Source organism: Pelecanus crispus, chromosome 3 (assembly GCF_030463565.1).
Source record: "Pelecanus crispus isolate bPelCri1 chromosome 3, bPelCri1.pri, whole genome shotgun sequence".
NCBI lineage: Eukaryota > Metazoa > Chordata > Aves > Pelecaniformes > Pelecanidae > Pelecanus > Pelecanus crispus.
Window position 1 is genome coordinate 87,414,590 of NC_134645.1, and position 10,997 is coordinate 87,425,586.

Consider the following 10,997-nt stretch of genomic DNA (forward strand, 5'->3'; position numbering starts at 1 on the left):
TTCCAAAACTAATATAAATTAAAAAAATTTATCGCATCAGGGTATTTTTGGAAGGAAAAGGAGTTTTGCACTAAGCTTGATCCAAAATGCTCTACCATTTTATTTTTAACATTTTGATGTATTTTAATAGAAAGTATGTGTGAATAAAAAAAAACCCACTTCATGGAAAATGTCAGGTTTTTTTAGAAAAGCAGGATTCAAAAAAGTGAAATTTGACTGAAAAATATTGGTCTAAAAATGGATCTTAAGTTCTCAACAGAAAAATTTATAGTAAATATTTAAATTTTATTTTTTATAGAAAGTTAAAAATTTCATTTGAAGAAGCAATTTTATCGTTAACTGTTTTATTCTAGGAAAAAAGACGTGAATCTGAGTTAGAGTGATCTCATTTTTAGAGAAGAAATTTGGTAGCAGAAGGACATTTATGTTGGGTTACAGTTTCTTCAGTTGAAATAGCAGGAAAGTAGGGAATAACATATTGTACTTGCATGGAAACGTTTATGTGTTTTCCTTCTATCAACCTACAACCCAGCAAGTACTAAATATCTTTGAAAGGGAAAAAGACGCAATAAATATTTGGGGCTGAACTGGTCAGGATGAGAATTGATCACTGAGGTCATAACTGATCTCTGGCAATGAATACGAAGTCTTCCCCACCACCCTCTCTGCCTGGCTTTTCCAGTCCCCTTTCCTGCCTCCATGCTCACCTACAATCCCCTAATCAAGGAAACTACTTTAAAAAGTGCTTAAGTAAAAAAAAAAAAATGAAAGCTACAAATGAAGATATGTATTGAAGTCCTGATCTGAGACTTCTACCAGCGAGTTCATCCCCATTGTACAAATTAGAGCAGCACTTCTGAGCGATCTCTGCTACAACAGCGTCTGCACATCTGGCTCCCGATTCCCCTCTACACAACGCACTAAAGTCAAGATGCTTGCACAGCTGAGCAGAAGTCCACCAAGGAAACAGCAGCACCTTAGCAATATACTAACACCACTGGGCAGGAACATAACTACCTGAAAAGGAAACAAGCTTGCCTTCGGGACTGAAAGCTTTCCTGGGGAAAGCAAAAGCAATAGGAAACGATGCCTGTGATACAGCGGGGAGTGAAGTGCTCACAGGCCATGAAAAGAAACAGCCTTGCCACTAACAAGAGGTAACAGAGCTTCAATAGGCAACACTGATGCTGACTGCAGGCTTTAAGATCTTAATAAAAAATAGGCCATTTCTTGTCTTTGCAGATGCATCAACTGCAGAGACTGGATTTCCCCCACCCTTACATTTTATTTCAGGGACAGAAAGGTGGATGAAGCGTACTGTATCTTGTGAGAATGGGTACATCACATGAATTAAAATCCTTTCAAAAAAAAAAAAACACAACTTAACAACTGACTATGCAGTACAACTTTTTCTAGCTGGGTTCTTTAAAAGCCTGTGACCTATTTTAGAACTGCTTTAAGAAATAAAATGAGCAATAAGAAAAGGATGAGCAGCAGCAGCAATGTTAGCAGCAAGCTAAAATTGGAAAGGAATTTCATTACACTATTTAAAAAAAAAAAAAAAAAAGACCTCCTTTTCCCAAAACCAAACATAAAACCCCCAAGTGGTAATAAAGTGTCTGCTGCAGTGGCACAGCCTTTTCCTTTTCTCTCCCAACTGCGCTGTGCCAACCTGACCTAGTTTTCTGAGGAAAAAGATAAACCGAGCTGCAGCACTTTTGTACTAAAAATATGACACCTTATCAAAATGAACCAAATCCAAAGATTTGTAATCTCACCCCTGTTAAAAGATTGCCATGAGCTAGGTGGCATTACAGCTTAGGAAAAGCAAAGGCTTCTGCAAGGAGTATTGGTATGTAAGATCCCTGCTTCAGTTATCATTGTCCCCAGGTATTTAGATTTTTAGGCCAAATGAATGGCCAGTTTTGCTGCTTGCAGAGCTCCATCACTCCTAGCTGCCACCTTCCGACCAAACTTTTCACTGAAAATGGAGATGACCTGGTTCTGCAGACCAGCCCTGGACTGCTTATCCCACCCACAGGAATCATAGTTTGTGAAGTCACTGCTGTGTACAGTCTAAGAAACACTGGCAACTGCAAATGTAGCAAATATACACTCTCTTCACATTATATGTGAGCTGTTTAGGGTGACCATTGCTGTGGCAGTCTCCTCTTCGTGGAGAGGAACTCCATGATGTGCCTCCATGGACCTTCCCAAGGGAAAGCAGGCTTCAGGATGGGCAGTCCTAAGGGGCAGGATCAAATAGAGAAGGAATGGGCAGAAACATTGAGTAGAGCCAATGACAGACTGTTCTCAAAGCAAGGACTATCTACACACTCTGGATTTTTACTGACAATTAACACAGTAGGCATTGCTGTAAGAGCCACAGTAACAATCTTCTGCAACTGCAATCTTGAGTCTTGAGCAGTTGAGTAGATGATGTCCTGTCAAACAAGATAGGGTATATTATGGTATCGACTCTGTTTTAACTTCAATCCTCATGTCCTGTGATCAGCAACATTGACCAGTCCTTAGAGAGACTCAGCCCTGGGTTCTGTTCATGTCCTGCCGGTGACCTTTGCCATGTACTTGAAATCTTTGTGCCTCTTACGTTACCTGTTCTGCCTACTCAGGAGACAAAGTCTGCTGAACAGTTCTGTGACTGGCTATCCTAACATATCCCTTAAGCCTTAAAATCTCTGTGCCAGACATTAAACATATTTCTTTCTATTTTAACATAGTCTATCTTCCTAAAAGTGGCTATGATTTAAAATTAGACCCTGCAATGAGTAGGCCATGGTATTCTGTCTTTCTTTATTATGATGTGAGGTTACTGACCCTTCAGTTACTGCCCTGCTGGGATTTTTGTAATGTCTTGGCATGTGAAAAGGTCCTTTTTTTGGTTTTGGCACTACGACTTTCAGAGTGGATTTCTTTCTATGATTATAAATACATGTTATCTCAAAGCTGGTTTCAGTGTAGAATTGCCCTATTCTGACTGAAGGAAAATTAAGGCAAAAGTTTATCTGAACACCCAAGACAGTCAACATTTGACTCAGACAAATGAAAACCACCAGTAAAGTCTTAGAATTCTGGAAGAAATTTGGTAAGAACGAAGAAATTCCTTTCACATTTAGGAACATGCTATTTAACTCATGGGTATTGTGGAACAATGAGTCCACTGAAAGCAGGAAAGTCTATTCAAGTGATGACGTGAAGCCTGACACGTAGCGATAGCAGAGCAACCATCTCCACAAACCTAGAATGGAAGTGACTGGTTTCAATACGAGATGATGCTCAAAGTCCATAACTCTGACCTGCTGTAGGGGATAAGGTTGGTCTGAGGAGGAGGAGAGTGGTAAGCAGCAGCAGAAACTGCATTAAGGAACAAATACAGTTCAAGTCCTTTGCTAATTTATGTTAAATTTGGTAAATGTTTTCAGTAAAAAGTCTAAGCAAGTGATTAAACAAATGAAGAATTCTACCACTGTATTTAAAAAAAAAAACCCAAATGTTTTGAGCTTTTAATTTGAAATGTTTCTCAATGCTCTTCAGTTTTCAAGCACCAAACTAAACAAAGATTGACAATTAGAAGATCAGCATGAAACAGATTTTCCTCTAATCTTTTCCTTTTTTGTTCATGCAAATAGAATCCCAGACTCACAGAACTCTAATTATGCCACCATTTGGCATGTTATAATACATAAATGAATCATGATGTGGCTGAATTTGAAACTTGAAGAGCTCACTTGAGGAAGACTGGGCTCCTGATAAATAGATTTACAGCCTAATACTGTTCTGGGCTTCTGATAAACAGAATTATAACCTAATACTCTGAAATATTTTATAGCCTTCCTTTTAAAGGTTTCAGAACACTTTTCTAACAACAATAATAAAGTAATCCTAAAACACAGTTGTGAGCTACTTGTCTGCAGAAAAGGTTAATGCTTGCCAAAGAAAAGTAATTGACTTGCTCAAGGTCAGAGAGCAAACCTGGAGGAGTGGGAAGAAGGCAGTCACTACACCTTTGCCATTAGATGGGTCTGCTCATCAGGCTGTATCCATGGCACTGGCCTGGGATAGTTAAAAACACTGTATGAAGGTCGCTGGGTGGTCAACCTCCAGTGCTAGAGGTAGAAAGCACTTCTAAAATCAGCTAGAGCAATAAAGTGTTGCGGTTATGAACTTTGCAATTGTCCTTAATTACTCTGAGGTTATGATTAATATTCTTACGCAAAATCTTCCGGGTGGAATTTTTCCAGTTTTGTGTCAAACCTCTTAGGGCTACAGTGGCTGAGAGCGTTCCTAATTATGAAGGATTTTCCAGTCAGTTTGGGTTGTTTCCAGGCAGTTTTGGATAACATGGGTTTGAACCCATTTTTTTCTCCCCAGTGTAACAAACCTGGTTTACAGATGAGGAACTGAGACGCAGAACAACTTGCTGGAGGTCACTCAGGACTGAATTCTGGTCTCCTGCGTGTGTTCTCTGTCAACAACTACACCATGCTCTGTCACTTTGTCATTCCTTCTATCAATTCTGCTATGTATGCACAAACACACATTGTAGGAAAACGAATATTTTTCTGAGTTATATGGCACCTGAGTGTGAGGCCAGCAATGACCTAGGGCAGCCTGTTCAGATCCATTATCCATAATATGCTGAGATGTGCAAGAATTTACCAGTCCTTATATACAGCCCTAGAAAAATTCAAACTCAAAGGCAACCATAGCTGAGAAGAAAAGTAATCTACTGGCATGAATGAAGTAGAATCAAAGAGAACTCTTAGTCTAAGAAAGGGAAAAAAGAAGGGATGACAGCTGATGTATACTGTACAATGTCAGAGAAGAATGGGGATATTCACAAAAACTAACCTAAGCCTATTGAGGCTAATGAACAAGGCACATTTTGTAGTTAAAAGAGAGAGATAAATTCCCCTCCAGGGTGATTATCAGCAGAAACTTAAATTAGCCATCTTTATAGAGGCAACCAAGGGAGATTAGTTAGCTTTCATACAGTCTTGTCCCTCACTGTATCTCTGCTATAGAATTTTATTAACTTGTTTTTAATACATCAGTTCAGTGTTTTTGGAGTAATGTTTGCATATTTCTACAAAGTCATCCTTATTTCATCCCTCTTATATTTTACAGGAAAATACAAATGTACAAGACAAGGAGTTCACAGCCTCCTTTCTTGCTAGAGCTGCGCGCCCTGTTCCCAGAATTCCGCTGCAGGAGCGCAAGTGGAGCATCAGCAGCATTTTGCCGTGCCAGCTTCCAAACTTGGGGCTCTAGAGATTTCAGTAGAACAGTTTAACTGAAAATCATTAATTTTATGAGCATCCTAGAATTAGTCATAAGACATCATCTGACCCTTAACTGGCAGGGAAGTGTGCAGAAAAGCTCAGGTCAGTTTTATTTCCCAGGTGATCTAAAAGCTTGAACAGCATCTAGAGCTTGTTTAGTCAACAGGAGGGCTGCCCATTCGAGCAGGGTCAGAATTTCACCCTCTGATTTTGGGCTTAACATTTGGAAGCACGCTGGTTAAGATTTTCACTTTTCTTTCTGGCTGTCGATGCGTTAGGCAATACTAAAAGTTTTTAACTTTTTTTGAGAAATAAAACTCTGATATGGAAAAAAATGAAGCAAGCTGGGCTTATTGGTATATAGCCCACAGAACATATGTCTTACCAAGTCAACCAAACATACGCACTTCGTAAAATATGACTGCCTGCAAGTAACCTGGAGATACCATAGGTCACAACTGATCAGAATCTCTTTCAAGCAGCTTTTGATTTCATTTTGCTCTAATCTTACAAGAAGGTTAGTATGTCATCTTAAGTTTCTACCAATTACAGAACTTTGAATCAAAGTGACTTTTGTGACACCGCAATAAAGTTACACGGCAAGACCGTCAACAATCTGTTATAACATTAATATATTAAATCTGCTACAGCCTGTTCTGCTAAAATACTCTGGAAATGTCAGCTCATCACACAGAAGAAAAATATGTGTGAAAATACTGACCACAAACAAAAAAAAAGGCATCTGAAACTTGTTTTCTAAATGTACGAGATTTTGTGCCCAGCTCCAGATATAAACCCAGATCTTTTGAAAACAGGGACAGTTAAAGAAATATATTTTCAAACATTTATATTATTGAAATGGAAATTATATTTGATAATTTTGTCCAAACGGAATTGTAACCTCATTATCCAAAAAGACTACCATTATGAAATCAGGTAGCGGTATAATTAATATACATAGACTTTAATTTAAGGAATATTTCCACTATTACCCATACTTTTTTTTATTTCTGCAATATAGGCACACATTTCCAGCACCATTTCAGTAAAAAATGGTATATCCTTTCAACACTATTCTTTCCCTTCAAATTCCAAACCAAAATTATTATCCTAAAAATGTGATAGCTAAAAGATGATAAAACAAAGTGCCTTATGGAGAGAGAATTTGAGGATGATACTTGATTTTTATGGCAAGTCAAAATATTGTTGTAAACACCAGCTTGGAAACTGGTTTTACTTCAAAAAAAAAAAAAAAAAAAAGCAAGAACAATCCATGTTAGGTATTAAAATTAGTTATGCTAGAAACAAGCGACTTACCTTACTAGAAAAGACACTTATCTAGAAAGTTTCATTGCAGTAGCAAACAGCTATGAAAGCTTGCTAGGAGATAAAAATGGTGATTCAAATGTCACAGGAAACAGCATACATTTTTATTGTTGGCTTGTTCTTTGGAGTAAACAAAATTAATCCTCATCTCATTACAAAAGAAACCCCAAACAATCTTCCTGTAAATTAATGAGCCAATTAATAAAATGAAAACAACTGCATCCCAAAAAAGTGTGGCATTTCTTTTGGTACACAAAAAAATTTTTGATATATGTGTAGAATTCTGCATCTAATTTAATTAGCAGTATTATGTCTGAAGAAAAAAGTTCCCGCTTACTTGTTCAAAATGTTAAATTAGGTACCTTGTATACTACCCCACTTAAACATTATCAAAAAAAGGAATAATGGAAAAGAGCCTCAATACTCACATTTGGTTTTAAGCTGCTTCTCTTGGTAACTCGTGCAACAAAATAAAGGAAGAAATAATTACACGTCTTCACAGAAACAAGCATTCATCAAGTCCAAAAGAAACAGAACACTTTGCCAGAGCTATTTGAGGGTCCCATCAGAATTTGGCTGGCTGGAGGAAGGCTGAGGGTCAGTTTGTTTCCCTTAGACCTCATGACATGCAAATAGCTGGCTGCCTCACCACAGAATCAAATCATTCTTTGACATACTGTGTTTACAAATTGCAAATACATACCATGTAGGAGGCTCTTAAAGGAACATATTTCAGAGAGTTGTCAAAAGGAAAAAGGGATTTCTGTTAAAAAACTAAAGAATCAAAACCCCCCAAAGCCCCAAACTGTTCAGTACAAAGGAAAAAAAAAAATAAAAAAAAGGAAAAAAAAGACAAAGGAAAAAAAAAGCTGGATCATAATTAATTCCCAGATACAGTTTGGTCCATGCATAATGAATCCAAAAGACCTCATGTGGGCTTGTAAATCAGAAAAGAACTAGAAAAGTCATTATTACCAAAGTCTGACTTGTGTACAGGAACTGCGGGGCAGGGAGAAACACTTCCAATTTCAGAAAAGACTTTGGGGACCCAGCAGAACTCCTCTGACGCTACTAAAGCAATTTCTGGGCTGGAACAATTTGCTGCTCTTCCAGCAGGCAGGAAGGTGTTCTTACGGCGTTCCCATCAGCGCGGCAGCAATGGCCTCCTCTAGGTTCTCAGTATTGCCCAGTTCTGGCCTTCCCCGAATTGCAGTCATCTCTTTGACTTTTTGCTTGCACAGAACAGGGGCCAGCTAACTTTCACAGACAGACTACCACATGCATGGAGCATACAGAAGTGCTTATATTTTGCATAAGACTCTATGCAGACCTTTAATCAACCGCAGCTGAAAGTAAGGATATTGTGTCCATTTAAAAACGCAGGCTGAAGTTACGCGGAATGAAAAAAAAAGGATTGCTGCTTGCGGTATGAACCACGACTGACTTCCAGGCAGATTTTTCCACAACCAAGAGCCAATAGATCTGAATCATTTAGTCTATAATGTCAAGTGGGTGGGAGGTGTTTTATATCACAGATAGAAGAAAGGAGGAAATGTTTAGATGCTTTAAAGATGTATTACGTTATCTAAAGACTTTGGTAAAATTGCCAAATCTGGACATGTTCTGGACATTATCTGTGCCTACATAGTATCTTGCAATTAAGACTGATCCTCTGATTATTATTGCCAAGAATTGACCATCTTATTTGTGGCTGAGTGGTTTATTAAACCTCTGCAGACACTTATTTTGTCATATACTTAACTCTTTTCTCCTATTTTTATATGAGCTATAAGCTTTATTTATACCAAGCACTTTTCAAGCTTGTGATTTTTGCAGTTTGAGGAGAGAGGACGAGTTAGGTGTGAATTTGAGTCGAGTAATAATCATGAATTGCCTTCACTTCCAGAAAGAAAAAAACTGAAAGTACAATTCTTGACCACATACTTTTTGAAGTTCACAAATCAGAGCAAGACAAAAGTATTATGCAAACAGATCTGTCAAAAGAGCTAATGACACTTAGAAATACTTCTAATGCACTATCTTCTTTCCAGAAAGGATGAGAAGTACAGACACCTCCTCCAGCATATCACTTTCCTTAAACTTCAAAGACTAGCCTCAAATTTGTTTAACTGTAGATAGAGATCATAACTATGTTAAATAGAAGATATGCCCAGAGAAGCATTTAAAACAGAATCAGATTTTTTGGCAATAGGTGCAAATTGAGTACAACTGAAGAGGTCAACAAAAACTCTGCTGCTTCTTCAGAGTATCAGTTAGGTGATGTCTCCTACAGCCCTCACATCTCTTCCTGAACTTCCCGAAATAGAAAGCAGCTTATTTTATCTGTTCCCAGACATGACCTGTCTTGACCTAGCTTCCTCTTCATATTGAGGATTTGGGAAATTCATCAACCAAATGGTGTTTCTCTTTAAACTACTCAAGTTGCTCTTCCCAATTCAGATTATTATTTTTTAATTTAAAAAAAAAAAAAAAAGGTATGTAATTCCTTAACAATTCCTAAAAAAGAAAAGATAAATAAATAATTAACTTGTTTTCCTGAGAAAACATCTTCGGCACTTACTGAATATGTTCTGTTATTTGGGTCAGCAGAGAAAGGAATTCTGTTCTCACAAGTATCCTGTTTACCCAAAAGCTTCAGACAATTACAATTTTCTATGTTTAAAGCACAATCATCATTCAAAAACTTTGAGTAGCACATATTTGGAGGCTCAAAAGGACTCAAGGGAAAAATCGCTACATGCCTTGTTCTTATACTCCTCCCTAGGCATCCACTTTTGGCCCCTGCTGGAGACACAATACCAGGCTATGCAGACCTTCGATCTGACCCAGTACACTCTTTTGTCTTCTGCAAGAGTACTAAACTTCCTATTAAAAAAAACCCCAAAATCTACCCAGTTTTGCAGAAATTTCCATTTTCCTGGCCTAAGGAAAATGTAACTGTTACTTACTAGGAAAAAAATTCAAGGAGCAACTACTGCATGAGTAGCCTACTCATGAGCCTACACAGAGAACAGAAGTACTGTAGTTTTATCTGAACAAGCTGTAAGATGGATTCATGCAGACAAATCCCAGTGCTATGACTTAGAAACTTGTGCCAATTTTTTTTTTTTTAAAAGAAGCTACATAACAAGAGAATTGGGAAGAAGGCTGCAAGTTCTAACAGAGCAACAGGTTTGCTTATTTCCAGCAGACCTGCAAATAACCAGCTACAAAAGTCACATTTTGCCATTTAAAAACAGGGAAAGGCTGTTGCTGAGAAGGGTATTGTTCTACCTATGGCTAATGCATCCATTCCACTTTCCTGAGAGTAGCAACAAATGAGGCTACAAGATGCATGTTTATAAATAGTTGTGTATATATACATGCATGCGTATATACATGTCAGCTTTATAAGTCTAGAAAAATACAATGCTGGTGTTTACATACCATAGGTGAAAGGCAATGAGAGGCTGACACTAAATACTTAAAAGCAAAGTAAAAGCTCTAATTTATACACTCTGTATTGCCTTTCATTTTCCTAGATATTCCAAAGGACAGTTTTGTTTTGTGAACAGGACCTCTGATTTCTAAGACAAGGTTACTCTTCCTCTTGGCATACATTCCTCCTAGGGTGAGGAAAAAAACCCATGAATTAGTAAAATATTCAGGAAACTGTGAATATTCCTTTTCTTTCTCTTTCAAAATACCTCTATATCATAAATTAAAGACTGATTTTCCACATCTAAGAGACAACAAAAATGTCTGGGAAGGTCTTCCAACCTATGTCTCCCTGAATTCTGTCCATAGCCAGAAGATATCTCTGAATTTTAGTGCTTCCCTCGTATCTACTTCAAAGAATGTATTTTTTTATCATTCTTACAACATTGGCTATAATATAGCAAGTCTAACACATCGTATGGTAAATTTTATAGTAAGTTAATTATTATTCCAGCATAAAACAGTATCAAACAAAAATACAGGGGCACTCAGAATGGTGTATTAAATTAAATGGTGCATATTACCAACTGCTGCTTGAAAGCTACAAGTTGTAAGATAATCAACCATTGGTTAAGTCAGCAGAATGCATTTTAAATACTTTGTCATTTAATGTTATTAAAATAGTTTCACATTTGCATACAGAATGTCATATGGCATATTATTTACAAAATAGCTCAAAGTCATATAAAAGTGTTTACATTCAGTATAGGAACTTAATAATTATTCTGGCTAAATTACAAGAAAACAAACCTATTCCCTGTATGCAAACTATTTCTTAAACAAAGGTAAGGAGCCTGAATTTTTTTCATCTCTTACTACTCATTGTCCTTTATTGTCAGCTATGAGAGCCTCCAGCCAAGGAAAGAGAAA

General features: G+C 37.4%; 1 protein-coding gene across 2 annotated transcripts in view; it reads right to left on the reverse strand.

Annotated features, from left to right (window-relative positions):
* FHL5 (four and a half LIM domains 5) overlaps positions 1-7,141 on the reverse strand; it is a 29,073-nt gene extending 21,932 nt beyond the window's left edge. Inside the window, exon 1 of one of the 2 annotated variants that reach the window (XM_075707927.1) lies at positions 7,058-7,141. In XM_075707927.1, coding sequence (XP_075564042.1) covers positions 7,058-7,141 — 84 coding nt within the window. Of the gene's footprint in view, positions 1-7,045 lie in introns of both variants that reach the window. The other variant, XM_075707926.1, reaches the window with a different exon arrangement.
* Positions 7,142-10,997: the final 3,856 nt, after the last annotated feature.